This window comes from Candoia aspera, chromosome 3, assembly GCF_035149785.1.
Source record: "Candoia aspera isolate rCanAsp1 chromosome 3, rCanAsp1.hap2, whole genome shotgun sequence".
Lineage (NCBI taxonomy): Eukaryota > Metazoa > Chordata > Lepidosauria > Squamata > Boidae > Candoia > Candoia aspera.
The window spans coordinates 7,822,788-7,848,765 of NC_086155.1; the positions used below are offsets into that span (position 1 = coordinate 7,822,788).

At 43.3% G+C, this 25,978-nt stretch overlaps 2 protein-coding genes across 2 annotated transcripts in view; both read right to left on the minus strand.

Annotated features, from left to right (window-relative positions):
- Positions 1–7,690, minus strand: part of OGFR (opioid growth factor receptor) — a 16,144-nt gene extending 8,454 nt beyond the window's left edge. Inside the window, exons 1-3 of the mRNA XM_063296957.1 lie at positions 7,394–7,690; positions 1,322–1,384; positions 402–483 (exon numbers count right to left, since the gene is read on the minus strand). Coding sequence (XP_063153027.1) covers positions 402–483; positions 1,322–1,384; positions 7,394–7,675 — 427 coding nt within the window. The 5' untranslated portion in view covers positions 7,676–7,690. The remainder of the gene's footprint in view (positions 1–401; positions 484–1,321; positions 1,385–7,393) is intronic.
- Positions 7,691–12,399: 4,709 nt separating this feature from the next.
- On the minus strand, positions 12,400–23,525 carry MRGBP (MRG domain binding protein). Its single transcript, XM_063296958.1, has 5 exons — positions 23,225–23,525; positions 19,453–19,574; positions 17,661–17,742; positions 15,148–15,222; positions 12,400–13,714 (listed from the first exon to the last, which is right to left on the minus strand). The coding sequence occupies exons 1-5, from the start codon at positions 23,499–23,501 to the stop codon at positions 13,524–13,526; spliced, it is 747 nt and encodes a 248-aa protein (XP_063153028.1). The 5' UTR covers positions 23,502–23,525; the 3' UTR covers positions 12,400–13,523.
- Between the last annotated feature and the right edge of the window lie 2,453 nt (positions 23,526–25,978).

Sequence of the window (25,978 nt, forward strand, 5' to 3'; positions counted from 1 at the left end):
AGGAAGGAGACAGAAGGGAAGGAAGGAAGGAGACAGAAGCAGAGGAAGGAAGAAAGGAAGGAAGAAGGGAAGGGAAGAGACAGAAGCAGAGGAAGGAAGGAAGGAAGGAAGGAGAGAGAGAAGGGAAAGAAGGAAGGAAGGAAGGAAGAAGGGAAGGGAAGAGACATAAGCGGAGGAAGGAAGGAAGGAAGGAAGGAAGGAAGGAAGGAAGGAAGGAAGGAAGGAAGGAAGGAAGGAAGGAAGGAAGGAAGGAAGGAAGGAAGGAAGGAGGCAGGCAGGCAGGGAAGGACGGACGGACTTTAACTAAGTGCAAATTATTGCCATGTCAAGGACCAGCAGGGAAAACCAGTCATGGTCCTCACTGTTTCCCTCAGAAAGCCAAGCAGTTTCAAAAACCTTACCCCTGGGCAAAAAATTAATCTCATTTTTGTAGAAGCTCAGATTCCACATTTCTTCCTCACTGAGCTCAGTTTCTTCCAAACCCTGGAAGACAGAGAGAGAGGAGGAGAGACGATAAGCAAATACAGATAGCCCTCGCTTAACGACCACAATAGGGACTGGAAAATTGGCTAAGCGGTGCAGTTAAGTGAGCCAACGTGATTGGACCCGATTTTACAAACATTTTTACGATGGTCATTAAGTGAATCATAGTGGTCGCTAAATGAATCCAGCTACCCCAATAGACTTTTTTTTGCCAGAAACCGACAGAAAGGGTCGCAAATCACGATCATGTGCCTGCAAGATGCTGCAGCTGGTCGTAAATGCGAGCCGGCTGCCAAGTGCCTGAATTGCAATCACATGACCGTGGAGGTGGTGAGAGTTTGCAACGGTCCTTTAAGTGTGAGTACAGGTCGTAAAGTACTTTTTCTGAGGCTGCTGTAACTTCGGATTGTTGTTAAATGAACGGTCATTAAGTGAGGACTACCTGTAGGGGTATTATTGATCCATTAACAATTAAACCCAGTATCAGGAGATCGGAAGGACCACTTGCAGCCATAAATCTTTTCTGTCCCATTCTCAACAACTTATTCCTTCTTATGAACCCCAAGTAGCTTCACTGGTCCCAATGAAAGGACCTTCTCTATTGTGACACTCAAGTTGTGCTTGGGGAAAAAACAAACACAGTCTTATTTTTTTTTTTAAAAAATGTATACGGCCACCCAACTTGTATAACTGCAACTCAGGGTGGTGTATAATCAATAAGCAAGGGAAAAAAACAGTTAAAAACAACAACAAAACTGGCATTTGGAACCCCAATTTCTGTTACATCCCTCCAGGCAGAAACTCAATCAATGTGGCCATGATGCTCAGGAAATCTTACCGGGTAATGCCGCCTATATTTCTGCAGATCTCTGGCTGCGTCCCAGTTACGCCTATTTATGCTCTAATTAAAAAATAAATAAATAAAAGAGCTTTATTTTTTAAAGTCCCAATCTTACATAAGCCCTCCTCCAAACAACTGTAAAAGGAAAGTATGATTTTGTTTTATTTTCCTTTGATCTCAACTTTCCTCTAGAAGTTGAGTATGGCGAAAATACAATTTTCCTTCTAATTTTATTCCCAAAGCAGCTGCGGAGTTGAGACAGCCTCTCTTTATTCCAGCTTAGGAGGATGCTCAAAATCTATCTTGTATCTCAGATCATTTAGGAAACTGACCTCTTTTATAATTTTTTTTTGGGGGGGTGAGTTACCCAATTACATTTTTGTAAGATGCCCAGAATCACTGGGACTGAGGAACATTTAAATCTGCCAATAAATAACTTCTGTGTAGAATGTGACTTGACCCCTAAGGCTAACCTACCAATCAGGTGGCACCCTTTGGAATTGCTGGGCAAGCAATTACCCCAAATGCTGGCCAGCCTGTTTAGACTTCACTTCAGTGGTAAACCAGACTCTTGAGTCTCTTCATCAGGTGTGCATGAACACCCACCCGCACTTCTGCACGCTCACATCAGTGAGACTGGCTACGCCACATGACTAGGCAGCTCGATCCCAAAACATCTGAGCAATGCCAGATTTCCAGACCAGCCTGGGTGGAGGGATGACACTGAACATGGCACGCATAACAGCTTCATGGATTTTATCAGTCCATAAAACTGCATTAAAAAAAAAACTTTTTTAGGATATGGAAGCATCAAAAAAGAGCCCAGTTCTACTGGTGGACATCCCTGAATCATATACAGCAATAGCAAGCAATTTTACAATTCTTACTTAACTCTCGATAATTATAATGAATTTGCAGGCTGAAGGGGGTTTTCTGGGGTTGGTAGAAGAATGGGCATTGTCAGGAATAGTGCACAAAGAGCAGGGTTTCTCAACCTTGGCAACTTTAAGACGTGTGGACTTCAATTCCCAGAAGTCCCCAGCCAGCAACAATTGGCAGGTACAGCCCATTATACGTGTGTATATCTGTCCTTGCCAGTGATATCCATGGGTGGCAGGCTTGTCAAAAAAGTCAAGATGGCAGTTGTATTATCTTATTTTACCAATGATCGCTCAGTCTCTTTTTTATGATTTTAACTACTGATTATACACTGCAGACCTTTTTATTGTTGACTGTTGCTATAAACTGCAGTGAGTACATAACAGGATTTTTTTAGTGGGGTGCCTTCAGGTCAGTCTTTGACTTCTGGCAACTGCTTGGATTAGTCCCTGAAGTTTCCTTGGCAAGGTTTTTCGAAAGTGGTTTGCCGTTGCCTCCTTCTTAGGGCGGAGAGAGAGGGACTGGCCCAAGGTCACCCAGCTGCCTTTGTGCCTAAGGCGGGACTAGAACTCACGGTCTCCCAGTCTCTAGCCTGATGCCTTCACCACTACACAAAACTGGTTCATCCATAATAGATTAGGTGTAGATAGATAGATAGATAGATAGAAAGATAGATAGTTTATTTTAACTTACAAAAAGTTATGTAAGTTAAAATAAACTAATAAATAATGCAACTTACGTCACTGCATCAGATGCTAAGAGGGGCATTTCTTACGCTGTCAGCATGCACGTACCATCATTTTGAGTTTATCACCATTTGCTGTGGAAGCCACTGGTTACAAGCCCCCCAAGAGAGGAAAGTGGGCTTGTTCCTTAGTGCCATTCACATGTAATCATCCTCGAGAAGTTGGAGTATTCTTTTCAGCATGCCCAATGTCTTTATAATGCTTCCAACAACCGGTATACCTTATTTTCACAATCCTTAAGCAACCTTCCAAAGGCCTAGCCTTGGGAAGAAGAAACAGCGGTACGTGTTTCCTCCCTTCTCAGGATCTTTGTCTCTCGGCGGTGGGGGTGGGTGGACAATCACCACATGCGACAACTGCGTAGGTGTGTTGAATGAAAGCTTGCATACCGTTGTCCTTTTAATACATTTTTCAGGTCTAGCATGACTAATTGGTTCCGTTGCTGATCCACACAATTTCCCAACAAATACCAGCAGAAAGGTAATCTAACTTAATAATCAGCTGTTATCAAAGGCCATCTTGATTCCAGGTAGACTTTTCAACATGGAAAAGACAGCAAGAGAAGCAGCAGGCAAAGAGCTAGAAAAGAACTAGAGAACTGTAGAAGTTCTTACACTCTACATTTACTGTACGCCCTTATACGCTTGGTTGTGGGAAGGGTACTTTGGATATTCACAATCAAGGGCGAACTTACCCGGAAAGACTCCGTGTTTGATTGGAATATAACCTCTTTGCAGGCATGACCAACGAATGACTTCTTTTAGTACTCATGATGGATAATGGACTTAATGAACTATATGATGAATGTTCAGCCTAATGACACACACATATATATTGTCTCCCAAAAGCATTAGACTCTGGCCAGCTGTTTTTCATCAATCTTGCCAGGGAATATTGTTTCAATTTAGAGAGCAATTCAGGGAGGACTCTTAACTGTTTGGGGACAGTTTTGATAGTAGAAGGTCATGTCCTAACTCTTAGTACTTTTCTCCACCACTCATACTTTGACTTTCTCCTGGTCTTTGGCACATCATCGTTTTAGTCCACCCTGCCACACTGTTGTGTTTCCATGCACTGGGCACTCAAGAGGCCTGCATATATGTCATCAGACTGAATATTCATCATATAGTTCATTTCATCCATTATTCATCCCGAGCTTTAAAAGAGGTCATTTGTTGGTTAAGCCTGCAAATATTCCAATGAAAAATGGGTTCTTTCTGGTTTAGGTCGCCCTTGGTTTCTATATATCCGAAGCACCCTTCCAATAGCCAACAGGACTGATAAAGAGCCATGCCTCTCCTGTTCCCCAAAGAAACTTTTCCTACCTTCCATTTTTTAACTCCTCCTGTGGAAAGGACTGGCCTTCGCTGCTCCTGAAGAAAGAACACATTTTTTAAAAATAAGCAGAGAAGCAGCTTCCCAGGGAGGCAAAAAACGCAGAAGATCCTGTACAGGTAGTCCTCAACTTACACCCACAATTGGGACCAGAATTCCCATCCTAAGTTGTTGCGGTCGTAAGTCGAGTTACCACGTGACTGGACCTGATTTTACAACCATTTTTATGGTGGTTGTTAAGTGAATCATTGCAGTCGTTAAGCGAATCCAGCTTCCCCAATGGACGTTTTTGCTGTAAAAAAAGTTGCAAAATGTGATCACATGACCGCGGGATGCTGCAACTGGTTGTAAATGTGAGCCGGTTGCCAAGTGCCTGAAATGCGATCATGTGACCATGGGGTGGTGGTGCTGCGATGTTTTGCGATGCTAGGCAGTGCTTTACAGGCTATAAAGCACCCACTCTGAGGCCATCACAACTTTGGACCGTTGTTAAACAAACAGTCGTAAGTCGAGGACTACCTGTAGTTTTCTCAACTGAGTTCTTACACAGTAGCATTTTAAACCTTTTACCCAGGATTCACTGACTTTTATTTCATTTACTTTTATTCCCCTATTGTGGGAAAATGCAACTCCATTGCCTGCCAATTCAGATTACAGCTTCTGACTCAACAAAGGTGCACCAAGCCTGTGTTTTGGTTCCTTCTTCTCACTCATACGGCAAAACTAAATCTCAGCATTTCTCTTTCTCCTTGGTGGCCCAGCAAGATTTTTCTTGCAAGGTCTACTTTCCATCGTCCCTAAACTGCAGTGACAGATCATGAATTTTCCTCCTGAATCTTAGAATTGGTATGAAAATGGATGAAATGGTCTGAAACAGAAAGTAAAAAAATAAAAACCTACCTGGAGGGGGGTTCTTTGTTGTTGTTTTTTAAATGATACTACCACCCTCTTTTAGGACTATCACTACAGTTTTGAACCACCCCTAAAAATGGTGAGAAGTGCTGTCTTCATTTTGAGCGCAGAGGCTTTGTGGGTATAAAAAACTCAACGGGGGAGGCTTGTAGGCAAGATAGAAAACCGGAATTTTTAAGGAGTTATTTCTGTCTCACTGTGAAAAGTTCTGGAACCTTCAACGTTTCCTCCCTTTTTCTTGATACTAGTTGGCTGTCAGGAAAACAACTCCCAAAAGTTTCTAGCCTGAAGGGAAAAAATATTACTAGCCAGCTGGAATGGCAGAAAAAAGGTAAGAGTCCTGAATTTCTCTGCTGGAACTTGTCTTCTCTACAATAGTAAATCACCTCTCTGTCGTTAGAAAAAAAAGAGTTTAATCTTCCAAGCCGTGTCCTCAATGGCATGAGCACCAGGCTATGTCGGTATGTAGGCCTTAGATTTTGGATTAATCCCATCTATTTTTTTCCCCTTTCCCTCTCTCCTAGGAGATGCGCAGAAACATTTGAGTGACATTGAAATGAAACACAAATGAAATACTGGCTTTCAAAAACAGGCTGAAGGCAAAGTATTTCATCCAACAAAGAACCACTTCCAGATAGAAAGTTAAGAGGTTCAGATGCTACAAAAATACACTGGAATTGCACTGAGAGAGCACACCGGAAGTTTAATCCTTCCTGTTCTTATCTTGAAAGAGCAAAGAGGTGGCCGAATGATTTCCCCAGGTGTTCTGTCTTTGCTGCCCACCTGGGAAGCTACTGATGCCACTTCTCCCCAAAAGATGGCTTGGATCTGGGGAATGAAGCGGGGAGGATGCTACTGCTAGTATCGCATAGATCAGTGCTTCTCAACCTCAGCAGCTTTAAGATGTGTGGACTTCAACTCCCAGAATTCAACTCCCAAGCTGGCTGGGAATTCTGGGAGCTGAAGTCCACACATCTTAAAGCTGCTGAGGTTGAGAAACACCGATATAGATACATGAACTAAAAATATAATTAATCACAAAGTCAGGGTTTTCTGAGCTCAGCAACAGGGGTTTCTCACCGTCCTGCAAAATTAGATGGCAGAATCCTAAAATCCTAGAGTTAGGAACAGCAAGACAAACTCTATTGTTCAGTGCAAGAATCTGATGTAAGCATCTCTGGCAGATGGCTATCTAGCCCCAGTTGGAACACATCCAGAAAAGGAGAGGTCAACTCTGTCCTACTCGTGGGTTCAAGTGTCCAAGTCCTCTCACCACTGCAACTTTTTCCTACCACTCTACCTTCCTATAATTTAAGATCATCCTTCTTTCCATCAATACCCCTCTAGAATACTCCTCCGGGCGGGGGGGGGGGGGAGTCTCCTCTTGCATAGAAAACTGATCCAGCATTAAGAGCAAAAGATTAGAATCTTTCATAGTCATGCTAGTTTTATTTTATTTTATTTATTTATCAAATTTTGTCACCACCCATCTCCCTCAAAAGATGGGAGTTTTCTAGTTTTCTAGATGCAAGGATTTTTTTTAAAAAAAAAAGCTTTCTAAAGTACGACCTTGTACTTTCAAGTTGAATGTCAAATACAAGAAACCTCTCATTTGGAAGGTGACAGGTCAGTCTTCCCTGACCTGGAAAGCTTCCAGATGTGCGGGATGTCAACACCCCAAGTTTCCAGCCAGTGTATCCAAAGGTAATTACAGAAGTCTGGAACCAATGAATAGGGCCACTGGATCTAGGCTGCAAAAATCCAGATGCCACTAGAGGGCAGCACACATCCTTCTCTTTGCTGCCCTCCAGCCGTGGTCCGCTTTTGCATTTAACTATCCCAGCCCAAAATAGAGGGCGCATCCCAATTTGGACTTTCTTCACGTGCACTTATTTCTCAGCTTTTGAGAGGACAGTATTATCTCCCTTCCCAGTCTTTTCCATTAAGGGCTACGGATAAATAGGACGAAAGAGAGTGAGTGGGGGGACGGACCGGGGGAGGCAGATCACACCCGTCCTGCCTATTACAGCTTCCTCTCGCCTGGTTGGACACCAGATCCCACCATCCGCTGACAGTCCAAGGGTGGATGGGAACGGATGTCCGAGACCTCCGGAGGAGAACGGACCTTCTGTTCCGCTCACAGGACCGCCCTCGTGAAGTCGGGGCGGTCGCCCTTTGTTCCCGGGAAACCTCTCACCTGCCTCGCGAAGGCCCACCTGGGGCTGGGCGGCCGCCAGCTGTGCTTTTCTCGGGCTGTCGCTTCTCCCAGATTAGCAGCTTGAGAAGCCGGTTCCCGTTCCTCCTTCTCCCGCCGCCCTTTCTTCTCCTCCTCCTCCTCCTCCTCTTCCTCTTCCCAAGTGGAATCGTACTCCCAACGACCTCCTCCTCTTTCTTCTCCTGCTTCTCCCTCCTCCGCCTCCTCTTCCTCCCCTTCACTCGCTTGATCTTCCTCCTTGCCCGGCCTCATCCACGCCGCCATCGCTGCTCAGGGACCGCCCTCGAGCGCGGTGAAGAAAGGAAACCGAAAGGAACGAGACGCGCAGGAGGAGGAGGAGGAGGAGGAGGAGGACGCCGGGGAGGAGATCAAAGTGAAAAGCACGTGGGTGAAAAACGAGGAGGGGGCGGCCGGGTCGGTCCTGCGCGCTCATTGGTTGACCGGCGTTCCTTCCGAACGTTGGGAAATCCTCTCCGTTCCAAAATGGAACACTCGGAACGGGGGCGGCCCGTGGGGTCCGCTGCTCTTCCCTCTCGAGGCGTCGATCGAGAGGGGCCCCGCGCGGGGGGTGGAGAACGGCTGTCGTTCCTGGTTAGCCCTGCGCCGAACCACCCCGAACACGTAATGCTGTGTTCACACGACATCCTGACTCGCAAGCGAACGGGTCACCTTTTAGCCTAGCGTGTGGCGCCAACCCTGCCTGCGGGGCCGGTTTACCTTAGGTGTGTGGCGTGAATCTATTACATCAAGCTCATTTACTTAGGTAAATGATAAGATAAATTATAATTTATAATTTTAAATAAATAAACAAACGTATTTGTTTAAATAAATAAACTGTAACCGTTTTAATTGTAATTAATTATTTTATGGTTTTTACTGTTGTAAGCTGCCCAGAGTTACTTGTGGAGATGGATGGCTATAGAAATTGATTGAATGAATGTATATACATACATACATGGAGACAAAAGGAACAGGAGACAAAACCCATTTTCAGAGGGTAAAAAAGCCGTTGCGCTTAATAGACTTAGGTAGGAAGGAGATTGCAACCCCAGATAATCTGTATCGTTTCCCATGGCCCCAAATACTTAATTTTACCGCAGGAAACTAGTCTCAAAAATATGACAAGCCTTTTTGTGTAACCATATACATTTAATCACGCTTTACAAGTTCCACTTGATGGGTTTACTCATGAAAGAAAGTTCTGTTTTGCAAAACATTGGCTACTTTTCTGAGTTTCTGATGGGCTGCTCCCACAGTGAACTACTTGTATGAGGTTGAGAATGCTTGCTTTTCGGCTATTTTTGTTTTAACTAGGCCAAGGAGGCTTCCAATTTTGCTGGGTGTTTTTTTGCTGATCCTGGTAAAGGTGGTATAGATATTTTGGGAAGGTTTCCCCCCCCCCCTGGAATGATGCAGCTGTGCATGTACAAACAGGGCTTTGGTGCAACTGGAGAATAGCCACAATCTGGAAAATTACCAGCTTCATTACACGAAGAAAGTTAAAGTTCTAACAATTGCATTGTTATTAATCCAGAAAGGTTGACTGTTAACCTTACATTAGTTCTCTGCCTGCGTTTGTGTTTTAACATTTTGTGCAAACTTGGTTTCTTTAGTTAGTTCATGGTTCAGTTCATGGTTCAGTGGGCAAATTCAGAAAAGCAGCTAATTTTATAACCAAATTAGGTGCGTTGATTTAACACAGCTAATAAAAAATGTTTAGTAACTGTGGCTAAGTAAATTGATGAAGAAATGACGACACACCCCGTGACATCTCAGTGCAAACTTTCCACTTGTTTCCCGACATTGGATGTGCAAATGTAAGTTACGGGGTTTGTCTTGTGATGCCATGACACACGTAATGTCACCTGGCCCTGCTTGGGTCCCCTGACCTTGTGGATGCAAGCGCATGCAGTTCTTCAGGTCCAAAGGCAGCAAGATTTCATGTATCATTTAATTATTTAGTCCATTTCTAAGGCCATCCATCTGTCAACCACTCTGGGAGGCTTGCAAGGGGTCAAAACAAATAATAGTCAGGTAAGAATAATGGAAACAGCCATGCCTGGAGCAGGGAGAGGGCACAGCGATCCCGCAGTACAATCTCCCAGGGCAGATTCGCAGAACATGCTGGTCCCAGTGTTTGCAAAAGAGTCAGGTCTTTAAGACTCTCTTGAAGGACAACTGGGTTTGGGCCATACAGATCTAAGGGGGAATATGGTTCCAAAGGCAACAGATGCTTTGAAGCATGGCTGGCTGGGGAATTCTGGGAGTTGGAAGTCCACACATCTTAAAGTTGTCAAAGTTGAGGAACACTGCTTTAAGGTGTCCAAACCCTTAGCTGTGTGTTTTCCTGGGATTGCACAGCCAATCAGCTGACACTCAATCATGGGAAAGTTGCATTAGGTTTATGGAGTTGCAGACAAGCATTGTGTGATGTTCCAGCATGCTGTAATGCACCTTTTTGCCTTCAAATCTGAAGCATTCTATGGCTCTGATGTTTAGCATTTGCCATCTTGACTTTTTTGACCATACTTTGTAGACATGAAGTCCATAAGACAAACATCTGAAGGATCAGCTTAAATATTCTTGTTTCTTTTGCTCTTTTTCAAAACATTACAAGAACATGGTCAACTTCAATATCAAAAAGTACATAAATCTTAGTAGATAAAAGGTAGTCCTTGACTTATGACCATAATTGGGACTGGAACTTCCATTGCTAAGTGAGGTAGTTGTTAAGTGAGTCATGCCTGATTTTACCTTTTTTTGCCATGGTTGTTAAACAAATTGCTGTGGTTGTTAAGCAAATCACAATGGTCATTAAGTGAATCCGGCTCCCCCCATTGACTTTGCTTGTTGGAAGCTGGTGGGGAAGGTTGCAAATGTTAATCATGTGACCCAGGAACACTGCAACCGTCGTGTGAGCTGGTTGCCAAGCGCCTGAATTTTGATCACGTGACCACAGGGAGGCTGTGACAGCCATAACTGAGGACTGATCATAAGTCACTTTTTTCAGCACTGTTGTACTTTGAATGGTAGCTAAACAAATGGTCATAAGTTGAGGACTACCTGTACTTTTTCTCTTCTCTCAAAGCTTCCATCACAGTGCAAAATCACATCACAGTAATCTAAGTGGTTTGGTTCCACTACAAACCTTACTCATTAGAAATGTGCATTTCACAAAGTGTTTCAGGTGTATTTTGCAGAGCTTGAAAAAGTTGTTAGAGTTGTGATTAGTACTGACAAGACATGGTATGGCAAGCGATGAGCTACATACAAGAAGCCCACAGATGCGGCTCTGAAGATTTGTGCCTGGGAAGAATTCATCCATTTTGCACCTTATGGCCCAATGCACACCCTTAATCTAGTTTGTCTTAATGGGATTTGGGACCCCAACAACATACAGGTAGTCCTCACTTAACGACCACATGTTCAGCAACTGTTCGAACTTACAATGGCGCTGAACGAGTGGTACTTTCAACTGGTCCTTGAAGTTCCAGGCATCACAGCGTACCCAGGGTCACATGATTACAATTCGGGCACTTGGCAACCAGCTTGCAATTACAACATCTTGGCATCCTGTGGTCACATGATTGCCATTTGCGACCTTCTGACAAGCAGTCAATGGGGAAGGCAGCAGGTCACAAAAAGGCGACGTGTTAGCTTAATGACATTGTAGGATTTGTTTAACAACGGCAACTGGAAGCGCCAGAACTGCAATAGCTAAGCTGTGCAGTCATGTGACTTTGCACTTTACAACTGTGTTGCTTAGCGACAAATTCCAGTCCCAACTGCGGTCGTTAACTGAGACTACCTGTATCATAAAATAAACCTAGCTTAGCACAAAGTGTAAATCCACTCACTCACTCACTCAAACATCTTTTAGTCTCGTGTGTGAACTCAGCTCACAGATAAAAATGCCCCAAATCTCACAACAGCTTGGCATTCTTTGTTCAAAGTTTCACAAGATTTCAGCATGGAATACCAAAATACTGTGATATCTGATGTTCAAAAGGTTTCAGACTACTTGGGGCCTGTGCACACGTCGTAGAGAAGGGAGGTTCCCTGCCACAGGGGGTGTGTGATGGTTCCCTAAAGCTTTCAGTTAGGACCACTTTGTCTTCTGTTGGCCTTGGTCAATTGTTTGATTTTCCCAAGCATCGGGGGCTCCCCAGTGACATCTGCCTCAATGTTATGTGCCAAACGGTAACAGCAACTTACATAAATAAATAGTTATATTCAGTGGCATCTACAGGGGAAAGGGGTGGGGAAAGGATGAAGGCAGCTTTGCACCAACACAATGCAAGCTCCATCCCTTTTTTACAGGTGACGTCACATACAAAAGGAGCAGAGCTTGCATTGTGATGCTGCTTTTGTCATTTTGACAAAAACGGTGGAAACCGGAGACACCTTTGGCAGTACAGGTAGTCGACTTATGACTGTTCGTTTAACGACTGTCTGAAGTCACAACGGCCTCGGAATGGGTGCATTATGGCCTGTAAAGCACTTCTGAGCATTGCAAAATGTTGCACCACCACCCCTGCAGTCATATGATTGCACTTCGGGCCCTTGGCAACCGGCTCACACTTACAACCAGTTGCAGTGCCCTGCAGTCATGTAATCCCATTTTGTGATTTTTTTTTCCAGCAAAAACACCCATTGGGGAAGCTGGATTTGCTTAACAACCACTGTAAAAATGGTTGTAAAATCGGGTCCGGTCATGTGGTGACTCAACGACTGCAACAATTTATGATGCAAATTCCAGTCCCAATTGTGATCCTAAGTCAAGGATTACCTGCATTCTATTGATGAGAAATCAACAGAGGCCTAGAGGGGGGAGAAACTCACTGGCTCTTTGTAAGAATTAAAGCTGATCATTTAAAGGGAAAACGGGCACATTCTTAGAACTCTGTGAAATAAACCTAACTTAACGCAGGCCGTAAAATGAAAGTGATTGTCTCTTTAGCGAATGGCGCTTTATAAGGCAGCAAAGATGGGCTGGAACTTTTTTATTGAACAGAAGATGTTAGCTCAGACAGAACGTTGGATGCCACTGCAACCGTCTCCACTCCTCTGCTGATACTGTTTTTTCTTACAAAAGGTGTTTTCTAAGTCCACCAAAATCAGGGAAGGAAATTTTACTATCTGATTCCAAGAAATAGCAAGAGGGCTCAACTTTTAACACCTGTGCATATAAACTCAGCACATTTTAAAGTACAAACAAAAACATTTACCTACTTTGGAAATAGCTTAAATAGCAAAGTAACCCCTATTTCAGAATTTCTGCAAAAAATACATGTTTAAAAGCAATCAGTAAATTAAATAATGAATAAAAAAACCACACACATGTATACAAATTCTCTCTCTCTCTCTCTCTCTCTCTCTGTGTGTGTGTGTGTGTGTGTGTGTGTGTTTTACTGTCCCAATCTGGCAAGTAATTCCAATGCCTAACTTGACTTTACTGGAAAGCTTGCAGCAATGTTATTTATACAGTATCAGTGATGGACAGTCTACTGTGTCAGTTTACACTGCATTTTCTTGATCAGTCATCAGGAAAACATTTGAAACAGTGCAGATGGACTTCTGCTCCCCAAATGGGATCCTGCCTTCTCCTCCTCCCCAATTTTGCTCCAACCTTCCAGGACTGATTTTGTGGCATGTATGGGGGGAAAAGGGAACTCTATTCTGCTAGCACGCAACGCACCCGACCAACCCCATGATGTACAAGCGCAGCTGTTTTTGGCAAGTTCTGATTCTGGTCTGCTAGAATTGTGCTGCTGTCACCAAAATGAGCAACTGCAGTCCAAAACACAGAAGTCTCTAAAAATTTAAACCAGGAAAACCGATGTTCCTTGGTTCCCACAAATCTGGATGTGACATGTAGGTTGCACCTGATGGCAAAAAAAAAAATGTTGGACTTGCTTGGCATTTGCTGTAAAGCTGCTTGCCTCCCTCTCCTCCTAAAATTTGGGGGACAAGGTACCATTTGCCTCCTTTTGGAGGGGTGATGGCCAGTTTGCCTCACTCTGTCTCCCCGTTTACCACTCACATGCTAACTAGGCCCTATGACTTTTTTCTGCTCAGACTTCAGCGCATGCTCAAGTTGTTCTGCCGTTGATTATGTCCTGCGTCGCTTTGCCGCACTGGGACTGGAGGGGTTGCTGTTTGCATTCAGGACTTTCTCTGTGACTCGGTTCCGCTTTCTCTTATCTGATCCTTCTTTGGATCCAGACTCGGAAGAGCCTCTTTCCTTCTCTTTACTACTTGGTTTTTCAGTGGCTTTTGCCAGGTTTCCCAGAGAAGCATATACTGAAACAGAATTGTAAGACTGTTATTTGAGCAACTTCTCCATTCTCAGAAAGAGCGAGACTGCAGTGGGTTTATATGCATTTCTGTCCATATTCATCTGTGGGTTTTGTAAGGAAAGATACAGTAATATAATCTATATGTGGCTTAAAAGATGGCTATCCTATCCCCAAGAGAGCCAGTCTGGTGCAGTAGTGAAGGCATCAGGCTGGAAACCAGGAGACCGTGAGTTCTAGTCCCGCCTTAGGTACAAAGCCAGATGGGTGACCTTGGGCCAGTCCCCCTCTCTTAGCCCTAGGAAGGAGGCAATGACAAATCACTTCCGAAAAATCTTGCCAAGGAAACTGCAGGGACTTGTCCAGGCAGTCTCCAAGAATCAGACCCAACTGAATGGATTAAAAAAAAAATTCTATCCCCAATTTGTCTGATTCTTCATGTAGCGAAATGGTCAGTTTTGTACCTAGTAACTCTGCAGAGATATATTTCTGCAGAGATCAGGTACACAAATTCTGTTTTCACACTGTGCAAATTCATAATATACTTCATTTTGTTTTGGCTTAATGTCTTGGAAGTAGCCAGCCAAGTGTGATTTATTCAGCAGACCTGGCTGAGTTCTCTTGCCATGCTAAGCTGATTCCTGTTCATAAAACATAAACCCAATGTTGTCTGTTCTGATCCATGGCAACTAAACACACCAAATTTACCCTCCGCCCTTATGGCTTTTCTGTCGAGATACAGCAGAAAGTGCAAATTATATTGCCTGTACAGATAACCAGCTGAGGATTGGGGAATAGAAACCTGGGTATGGCTTTTTTACTTTTTGTTGAAAAAGTCTCCAAGTCATCTACTGATTACACAGAACTTTTCATCAGGCTGAGTATTATTGAAAGCACTCACGTCAACAAACAGTGTCAGGAAAACACTGTATGGTTTAAATTTATCTTTATTGAAAAGGAAAATATGGAAACCAGTAACAGTGTCTAACCGTTATGGCCCAACCATCTGCTCAAGCATAAGCATAATTTGCCAGTAGATCCCAAAGTGGGTTGCTCTTCTACTTCACAGAGAAATGTGAACTGAGTTTAGCCAGTTAGATCCAGGGGGCCACTTTTCATGGAAACAACTTTATGGTGAGCGTTCATTTCTTCAATAAGCCAACTGTGGCAACTTTACGGTATGTGGACCACCTCCCAGAATTCCCCAGCCAGCATACTGGCTGGGGAATGCTGGGAGTGGAAGTCCACACATCTTAAAGTTGCCAAGGTTGAGAAACACTGCAATAGGCAGTTCCCCGCCTCTTAATAATGGATGATCTCGTTCAACCTTTGCTGACCGTCTACCTTCTAGAACAAGTTTTGCAAGACATGTGCACATAAGAGGACTACTAAGGGCAAATGCTGTCTTACAGAGGACACATCTTTCATATGCTAAAATACCTTCTTCAGGAGCCGTGTGTGCTTCCATCTCTTCCTTTATTTCTTCCTTCACGTCGTCTTCAATCACCACTTTACCTGTGCAAACAATGAGAAGCAGATCAATGGGAAAATAGGCAAATTCAGTGTCTTACTTCAGTTGAGCTTGAGAAGGTTGCCTAAGTGTGTTTGTGGCAATCCTCTCACTTAAAAGGATTTTTTTACGGCCAGCACCTTCTGCCACCAAGACCCCTTCAAATCATCCAAAATGAAGAACTAGATTTTTTAAAGCACGGGCTAGGGAAAAACAAAACAAAATGCAATCCACAGCCCCAAGAGCAAAAAAGCAGTGAATGAGCTATAATTTCAGGGCAGAAAATGGTAGAAATTAATACGTATATTAAAGTATTAGTATATTTTTTCAGTTCAACTGGTGCTGTCCTAAATCCTCTTGTTCCTTGGGACAAAAGAGAGGACATCCTCCCATTCCATCTCTAAAACTGATGGTATCATGTTTTAAATCTCACTTCAGTTTTGGCAAAGGGATAAATGGCTCCATGGCTCCTGAAGACATCGCCTATTTCTCTTCCCACACTTTAACAGTTGTCAGCAGTACATTTTCTACCCAGAAAATGAATTGAAAGAAACACTGGATTTACTCTAATAGCTTCCTTTCCACCAGGGATGAATAGCACCCTCCTAGATGGAGATTTCCTCTCTTCCTTCAAAAAGAAGTAGGCTGTGCTCTCGCTTTCAGGACAGAATACAGCAGCCTTCCTTAACCCCAGCATGGCCGCTGCTAAAAATTCTGGGAACTGAAGTCCACACATCTGGAAGGCATTCAGACTGGGGAAGGCTTAACTCTTGTCTCAGATAGTAGCACGTCTAAACTTACTCAATTCTTCCTACATGGGGGCTAAACCAGAGGTGGGCAATCCATGGGCCCCCAGCACCCCGTTTTAAAAAATGTTTGCGTCAGTTGATGGCTGCCATCGGTTTCAGCCCTTAAAAACGAAACCCCCTGAAACTAGGCAGATTTCCCCCCATTCATTTAGGGTCTTATAAGACAAAAATGGTGCCTTAAACCTCTGTAGCCTTCTAGCACCCACTGTGCCCCTTAGGAGCCCTGTGCAAAAAAGAGGGGCAAAATTTTGGGACTTGTCCTCTCTGGTAGCACCCCTCACCCCCTGCCCAGGGATGCCCATCTCAGGCAGGTCACAAAGCCAAAGAAGGCTGCCCACAGTCTCTCAGGTTGTGCCACCAGGGAATATCCTGTGTTGGCTGACAACTTTGGGAGGATTTCCTTCTAACTCGCCAACTTCCTGGGAATACTCTGTGCTGCTTGAGAAGAAATGCAGGGGAAGAGTTATTGCTCCCCTTGAACCCGAAGCTAGTTCCCATCTTGATGACTGAGGTGGGGCCTCCTGCCTTTTCCTTGGCTGTACTTTGGGAGGCCAGCATTTTAGTCCTTAACCACGTGGGCGGCCAAGGCTTTATGACCAGGGACCACTTTTAATATTGGAAAGAGGAGTGGGAACCGGCTCAGTGTTGCTTTTTCTTGAATTTTCAGTGGGAAAGATATTCTCAGCTATGTTAAGGTTACTCTTTCTTGTTTGTTTGTTTGTTTGTTTTTCATAGATTTAATTTCCACGATTTAATTTATGCTCTAAGGCATTTTACTTTCTCACTTCAATAAATGGCAAGCTTTGCCAAAGAAGAAATTTGCTTTAATGGGCTACCTTGGAGTTAGCGTATCTGGCACTACCTATTAGCTGGAAGTGCCAGATCTAATTATTTCTGTAAACATGGAATTCTCCCTCATATTGTATTAACTATTAGGAGGTAAGCTGTATACATCGGAAAGAAGCCAAATCTGAAAGCAGCAAATCAACCTTTTTGTTTAGAATTTGGGTACAGCATAGCACACATACTTTAGATAAATTAATACAATGAGATCCTCAATTCTTGTCATTTGAGGACTTGCAGTGCCAGTATTAATATATCCTCCAGTGTAATGGTTTAGGCTGCAATTCTGCACAAGCTTTTACTATGAGATCCTTGTTTGTAAGAAATATACATACAAGTAGTCCTCACTTAACGATCACAATTGGGACCAAAATTTTTGTTGCTAAGCGAAGCAGTCATTAAGCAAATCCGACCTGATTTTATGACTTTTTTGTGGCAGTTGCTAAGCGAATCACCACAAGCGATAAGCAAACCATCTGGTTGTTAAGCAAATGATGCGGTTCCCAATTGATCATGCTTGCCAGAAGCCGGCCAGGAAGGCTGGAAATGGTGATCGTGTGACCACAGGATGCTGCAATGGTCATAAATGTGAACTGGTTGCCAAGCACCCAAATTGCAATCACTTGACTGTGGGGGACACTGCAATGGTTGCAAGTGTGACGACCAGTCATAAGTTGGTTTTTTCCAGCACTGTTGTAAGTCTGAACCATGATTAAACAAATGGTTGTTAAGCGAGGATTACCTGTAAGATCTTTGTTTGTAAGAAATATACATACATCTAAATGTCTCACCTTCTTTTACTTCTTGAATAATTTCTTCAGGGAGGATGAAGTTTTTTTCTGAGTTGGGGAAAGGAAGAATCTCAGATTCATGCTTAAAAACAAAAATAATAAATATTCAAGTAGACTGATTATGCCAAGCTTTAGATTCTTCTCAATAAACATGCACCACAGTAAGATTTTACAATCATTGCATAACATCCAGAAAGCGCTCTTGCTTTGTTTCAAATCCTTCCTTCCTTCCTTTTTCTCTTTTGTTCCTTCAGACTTCTAAACTAGTTTAGCATGTAAGATCCACACTTAAGTCTCAGCAGCTTGGTTTTAAAACGTATACGTGATGATGTTTGGCTCTGCATTTATATTGCTTTATTCTCTTTATAAAACTGTATTACGTACAGGGTTCGTTTAACAATGGTCCAAAGTTATAACAGCCTTGGAATGGGTGCTTTACGGCCTGTAAAGCACTTCCCAGCATCATAAAACCTCACACCATCACCCCGCCATTACATAATCGCATTTTGGGTGCTTGGCAACTGGCTAACATTTATGACTGGCTGCAGCACCCCCCAGTCATGTGATCATGTCCTGCGACTTTTTTGCCATTTTCCAGCAAAAAACACCCATTGGGAAAGCTGGATTTGCGTAACCACCTGTGATTCTCTAAACAACCAGTGATTTGCTTAACAACTGCCGTAAAATGGTCCTAAAATTGGGTCCAGTCACATGGTGATTTGACTTATGACCGCAATGACTTACAATGGAAATTCTGGTCCCAATTGTGATCGTAAGTCGAGGATCGTAAGCCTGTATTTGCTTTTATGTATGACTGCACTGTATTTTGCCATGTTTAAATCATGCTGTACAAAACTTAATTATTCTGCATGGTATCATTGCTGCCTATGATCCTGGAGATCAACAAGTAAGATTTCCTTTAAAAATGAAAATATATAATAAAACTGCAATCATTCCAATTTGTGTATCTTTCTCAAATCTTATACAAGCCCTAAGTGAATGCTACATATACATCAATGCACAGAGAAGGTATCAACTAGAACAAAACCAGCATTGCCTTCTCAGATGAATTTTAGATCCTGTGATGCCTTTTCAATTCTCGATTTCAGGGCGTATAATCTGATCACATCACATACTGCAGAGCTTTCTGCAGGCATAAAGTGGGCTTCCAGGAAGGGTATTTAACCAGCAAGGACAATATGAAAGGATAAACTAGTGCATAATATGAAAACATATCATTGTATGTTTTATATACCACTGCAGGACGAAGGTCTTTTTATGGAAGGTTAGGGGCCATAATCTACCCTGCTGGTCCAGTGTGGGTGGACAGACAGATATTTTTTGATTTCCCAATCGAGTGACTAGCCCCAAGTGATCCAGCCTGCCTGCATGCCAAAGGGAGGCCTAGAATCTGGGTACAGCCCCTTAACTACACTGGTTCTCACACCTATATCTGAAATCTAACATGTATTTCCAAGAGAGTGCTTGGACCCAACATGATTTCTTTGGTACTGTACTAACCTCACAGTCAGGAGTTTCCAAAGACTGAAAAACAGCTCATGTGGAATCTTTTCCCTTGACTTTGTCTGCACTCAACTGCAGCACTGATGCACAATGGAGCCCGGGGAATGGAAAGTATGGCCACACAGCAATGGTTTCCCTCTGAAACAGCAAACTACTGCCATTTCTACACCTGACGCGGGTTGCAGGGCAGGCCACCCGCTATACCGAGCCCTCTTTGCTGTAATTCAGCAGAGGCACTGACCTCCGTTTTTCATCTGGCAACACATACCAGTGCCTGCATGTCATACATGGTGCTCAAGTGGTCCCAGATGACTTTGGAAGAAATTTGCCTCCCAATATTCTGACTAAATTTATCTCGGATGCAGATCATATGAAAATGTCGATTCACACCTGAAGGGGAAAGAGTGAGAAAGGAAAAAAAAAGTTTAATTAATCAACCCAAAATGTCTTGTCAAACTCAACTCCTGATGGTTTTATGCAGTGTTTCTCAACCGTGGCAACTTTAAGATGTGTGGACTTCAACTCCCAGAATTCCCTACCCAGCATGGGGAATTCTGGGAACTGAAGTCCACACATCTTAAAAGATGCCAAGGTTGAGAAACACTGATTTAATGGAAACATCCATGATTCTCCTTGGCAGTGAAATGGAAGTTTGTTTGTTTTTTTTAACTTTCCAGTCTAGCCTACATGACTGGCATTCCCTAGAAGTCTCTAATTCAGGTATTGCCCAGAGTTGCTCATGTTTAGCTTTCAAATCCAGACAGTGTTCCTGTTCAGGCTACAAGCTACTTTATAAATACTGCAACATGAAGCTCTCTCCCAAGATGCCTTGCCCAAAAATTTACAGCTCCTTTGCCTTCAAAAAGTAAGAATTTTTTGGATAGCTAAGCAGGGAAGCTTTTGCAAAAATGACATAATCTCCCCACCAAGGATGAATGAGTATGTAGGGCAAGTGAGTGTTAGGAAATCAGCCATTTTTGCCTGTGTGAACTTATCTACAAAGTTACCAAATACAGGAGCATTGTGTGAAAAGCACAGTTATCCTCTAGGTCAAGTACCAGATCAGACTATTTATGTCAAATTAATATGGAAAACAAAAACAAACTTTCGAGACTGCTATTCTTGGAAAAAAACTTTTTTTCCCCTCTAGGATTGTGAATTATAACTGGATCTGTTTTACACTGTCACAAATACAAATCTATTTGTGAATTAGCACAAGTCTTGGATCCTGTTGTAACTCTCAAACCCTAAAGATCAGATTAAAAAATATGAACAGATGATTCTACAGATAAGGAACACTACTGCTGAGAAAAAAAGCTAGGTATGTTCTTCCCCTCTCACTATTATTCTTGTCCCTGTTAAAGTACTGGAAGTCAAAAACTTTCAATAAACTACTGCAAATCACCCAGATTTACCAAATGAAGCTGATCTACATTCCACTTAGCTCTGGACTAGATTACTAATATATGAGATTTTTATTAAGAAGTCACATACAATTCAATGAATTCCAGCATCTCTAATCTTGAGAAAGTTGGGAATGGTGAGGACAAAAGTACTGGAGTTGGGCTTGCATGCGCACACAATTCTCCTTCCCGGCAGGTAAAGCTTGCCTTGACATTTAGAGATTTTTACTGAATTATTATTAAGTATACCAGTTTTTTAATTACAAATTGCTTCTTAATGAAGATGAAGATGATTCTAAAACTGGACAAAGGAAGATCAACAACCTGCATTATGCTAATGACACTATTCTGATGGCTGAAAATGCAAATGATGTGTGTAATGGAAGTCAAGGAATACAGTGAAAAAATGGGAATAAATTAAATGTAAAGACCACCAAACTACCAACAGGTAGAACAACCAGCCTTAGAATTGGCACTGAAGTTATCGAAGTGGTGGGGAGCTTCTGCCTTTTAGGATCAGCCATCAACAGAAAAGGAAGAAGCAATCAAGAGATACGCCGCCAACTAACACTTGGTAGAGCAGCCATGAAGGCCTTGGAAAAGATATTCAAAGGCCGTGATGTGTCCATACCTACAAAGCTCAGAATCATGCGAGCCGTGGCATTCCCTGTGACACTCCATGGAAGCAAAGGTTGGACTCTGAAGAAGCAGGATAGGAAGGGTATTGATGCTTTTGAACTTGGGTGTTGGAGAAGACTCCTGAGAATACCGTGGACAGCCAAGAAGACAAACAATGGTTCATTGAACAAATCAACCCAGAGTTCTCCCTCGAGGCACAAATGACCAGGCTCAAATTATCCTACTTTGGACATTATGCGAAGACCCAGCTCTCTGGAGAAGTCCATAATGCTGGGAAAGGTGGAAGGAAAGAGAAGAGGAGGACCAACAGTGAGAGGGATGGACTCAGTTACAGTTGCAATGGGTGCACCACTGGGAGACCTGAAGGACCAGGTTGGGCATATATTGTCATGGAGAAAATCTATCCATGTGGTCACCAAGAGTTGACAAAGGCTTGATGGCAGAAAATCATAATCTTTAATGCTCCGTGCCTTATTTTTAGTGAGGTAATTAAGGTGGAGTCTCTTTGAATGCTTTGAAATATTTCTTCCCAGGCTGCATATTTAGATATTTTTTAAACTGAATTACTTTATTTTTAAATTTATTTACCTCAGATGAGCATTAATGATTATATGCCATCAAGTCATTTTCAGTCATTTTCAACTCCTAGCAACCACATATTGTATTTATATTGTATTTTTATTTTATATTTTATATTATTTTATTTTATATTTATGTTGTATTTATATGTTTTTATATTATTTTTACTCTTTGTAAGCCACCCAGAGTCATTGTGTACGAGATGGGCAGCAGAGAAATTTAATAGATAGATATATTGATTTTCTCCACGAATTCGCTCCTGGCCTTTCGGAGAAACTTGAAGACCTGGCTCTGCCAGCTGGCCTGGGGCGGGGAGGAGAGGAGCCATACCTGGGGTTGGCTAGTGCCTTGAAGTGCCCCTTCCACGTGAAGACAAATGAGATACAGCCACCTGGACTATATTTTTATTTATATTATTAATAATATGTAATTTTATAATGTATTTTATATATTTATTGTTTTACTGAGTATTTTGTTGTAAACCACCCAGAGTCCCTCTGGTGGGAGGAGATGGGCGGTGACAAATTTGATTGATAGATAGATAGATAGATAGATAGATAGATAGATAGATAGATAGATAGATAGATAGATAACTGTCCTGGGATTGTTACCATCAAGGAAACTGTGAGGCAAAAACTGATGAACAAAATAATACACACATAATTTATATTTCAAGGTCTTCTTGGATGAAGCCTACTCTCTTGTAAAGAACAATAGACACTCCTGGTGGAATAAAGAGCAACTATATAAACAACACAAAGACAATCTGCTCCAGCCTGCAAGATCTTAGCACTATTTTGGGCCTGTGAATTTCTGGGGAAACAGGCCTGGTTTCCCCTTCCCAGTCTGTTCCATAAAATGAGGGCTCCAACACTCCAGTACTTCCAATTACTAGTGAATTTCCTCTCAATTCAGTACATGGAAGAAGCAAAGGGAGAAGCTTTCTCCAGTGGAGCTCAGTTTCTGAGGAATTCATTCTCGTGAAGTCACCTCTCCGGAAGAATACAGAAACAGCTTGCCCTTCCCTTCTTCCAGGCCATTGAACCTGGGATCTCCTGGTGGTCTCCCATCCAATAATAACCAGGGCCAGCTCAGCTTCCTTAAGGTCAACCAAGGTCTGTTACCTGCCACCACTCAGCTGGCCGCTGAGGAACTTACCCTAAAGGAAACAAAAGGATGCTTTTCGGGCCAAACGCCCCTTTTCACCCCAAGGCCTGAAAAAGCAGAAATCCTCCTCCCTCCAGCCCGGCACGGCCGCGATCACGGCAATCCAGCGAAAGTAGGCCGGTTTGGCAAGCAACCAAGGCCCGGACCCCCCGCTGCCGTTCAGGGCCCCGCCCGCCTCCTCGCGCCCCGCCTCGGCCGGCGGTTACGCGAGGCCGAGGCTCGCCCTGCGGCCTGCTCCCCGCCCGCGCTCACCGACGGGCTTGTGGCCCAGCATGGCGTGAAAGAGGCACACCTCCACCTCGGGGCTCCACACCACCGGCACTGGCAGCAGCGGCGGCGGCGGCGGCGGCGGAGGAGCCGCCGACGTGGCTGCCATCGCGGCCGAAACGATGGCGGCCGCCGCCGCCGCCGCGTCCTCCGACGACGCCTGAGACCCGGGCTCCATCGCGGGCGGACCAGGCCCCGGGCCCAAGGCCGGGCAGGGGGGCTTCACCTCCGCCGCCCCGGCCGAGCTCTCCGCCTCCCCCATCGCCGCCGCCGCCCAGCCCGCCCGGAGGCCGAGCGCCCCCTGGCTGCCGCGCGGGGGTGCAGCGTCGAGGGCTGCGGAGTCTCTCGGCATCTCAGTCATGGGGGTGAGTGAATGGATTATGGGTTGTGTAATCCTAGTTTGGGTGAACCCTGTCTCTTGACTTTATTTGGGGGGGGGAATGCACTTTGCACCTGGCCAGAAACCCTTGGACACCGACTAAGCCGCAACGGGAGGCCCCCCTAAAAAGTTGGCTCACCCAAGGGAGGTGCGATGCTGCAGGAATAGTTCGGATCCGGTTTCTTAACCGTTTTTCTCTCGGCGCCCCTTCCCGCCCTGAAAAATGATGGAGCTTTCGTCGGTATGGGTTGTATTTATCGGTATTTGCCGTTTTAAACATTAAAATCGATGCCGCCGCTACCGCTTCTCAAGATTGATTTTAGTATTATTTTTCAACATAGGCTTGCGAATAATTCTGATTTCCAGGACCCCTGAGAGGGTCTTGGGGGATCCCCAGAAGTCCTCAGAACACATTTTGAAAAACAGTGATATAGCTGTTTCTCAGCAAGTTATGTGGACTTCAACTCCCAGAATTCCTCAACCAGCATGCTGGCTGTGGAATTCTGGGAGTTGAAGTCCATCAGTACTGGTTAGGGAATTCTGGGAGTTGAAGTCCATCCCTACTGGTTAGGGAATTCTGGGAGTTGAATTCCACCTACCTTAAAAGCTGCCGAGATTGAGAAACCCTCTGGTATAGTATTACATGATCGTTCTACATATATGGTGTTATGTATTTATATATAAACATAGTATTTACCTATAATTATATATTTAGTGTATACCTGTAAGGTAGAGTGTTTTTTAGCTTGTCTGGGGTTTTTTTTTGGGGGGGGGTTATCATTTCTGTTAAAGTTTAAGGATTGTTTCATTTAATTTTGTTATTGTAGTGTATCTTGGTATTTTGCTTACTGTTAAAATAAAAACAATAATTAAAAATATCGAGGCTAGATGGCTGTATTTATGATTTAAAACGTTTCTGTTCACTGGCACAGAAAGCACATGCCAAATTTTTAAAAAAGAAATGCACTTGGCTGCTTCTTTGAGGAGGAAAAATGGAGCTGTAAAAACCCTCTGTGTGAACTAGTCCTCTTTAGTAGTCCACTTAGCCTTATCCAATTTCACGATAATTAATTTTATAATCACCCTTTTGATTTACCCCTCCTCAACTATAAGGCAGCCGCTGTGCTCTCAGAATCTGTTTAAATGCCAGTCAATTTTATGGGTTCCTTATAACCCTTTTTTGTTCTCTTGCAAATCTTAAACCCAGTAAAGGATAAAGGGGCTTGCTGTAAGGATTTTGGAAAGTGCCATTGCTTTCACCTGATGCTTATTATTTTATATATAGTATCTGTAATGCCAAACATACACAGGTAGTCCTCACTTAACGACCACAGTTGAGACCAGAATTTTGGTTGCTAAGTGAAGCGGCCATTAAGCAAATCCAACCTGATTTTATGACCTTTTTTGCGGCAGTTGTTAAGTGAATCATGATGAGTGTTAAGCAAACTGCATGGTCGGTAAGCAAATCATGCAGCTCCCCCTTGATTTTGCTTGCCAAAAGCTGGCCGGGAAGGTTGGAAATGGCGTTCATGTGACCATGGGATGCTGCAATGGGCATAAATGCAAACAGGTTGCCAAGCACCCAAATCATGACCATGGTTTGGCCGTGCGGCCAAATGACCGTGGGGATGCTGTGACCGTCATAAGTGTGAGAACCAGTCGTAAGTCGTTTTTTTTCAACACTTGTATGTCAGAACTGTCACTAAATGAATAGTTGTTAAGTGAGTGCTACCTGTATCTCATAGATGCAATCTATAAGATTACAAAATGTTATTTAAGAGTACAAACATTAGATGTTGTAACACAAGAGGCCCTCATTTACCTGGCTGTGTCAGTAAACATGTTTAATTATAGGATTAACCTATTTTCTGGGTTCACCTGGGCCACTGATGGTAAACTAACTCCAAATGTGGGTTTCCAAATCAGGTTAAGCACAAAAGACCCTAACCAAGGTTAATATTAACTACACAAAGTTAACATGCAGTGCCAATGCAGCTGCTAGATCTTTATTCTAACTAAGCATAATGTGCTTAGGCTACATACTATATTGTGTGAAACCAGCCACTGGGGTTAATAAATTATTTATACTTCAGCATTGTGTGAATGTAGCCAATCCCCTGAGGCTTATTCCACAGACCATGGTTAAGGGAACTATGGCGTAGTGAGACTGAGAAGGGCTTATGGAGATCAGGAGTCACCTAGAGAGCCAAATCATAGCTTTAATTTATCCTTAAAATTCCTTTAAGACAGACATGGACAATAGTTTTGTGGCTGAGGGCCTTCCACACTACATGGAAGAGAAGTGGGAAAAGTCAGATCCAGAACTAAAATTCAAATTAATGTATAGTAGTTTAAAAAAA

Coding starts and splice junctions, on each gene's coding strand:
- MRGBP (XM_063296958.1), bottom strand. CDS start 23,501: ATGGGGGAGGCGGAGAGCTCGGCCGGGGCGGCGGAGGTGAAGCCCCCC. Junction 17,743..19,452: donor TGTATGACATGCAGGCACTG/GTATGTGTTGCC, acceptor TTTGTTTTTAAG/CATGAATCTGAGATTCTTCC. Junction 15,223..17,660: donor TATTCAAGAAGTAAAAGAAG/GTGAGACATTTA, acceptor TTGTTTGCACAG/GTAAAGTGGTGATTGAAGAC.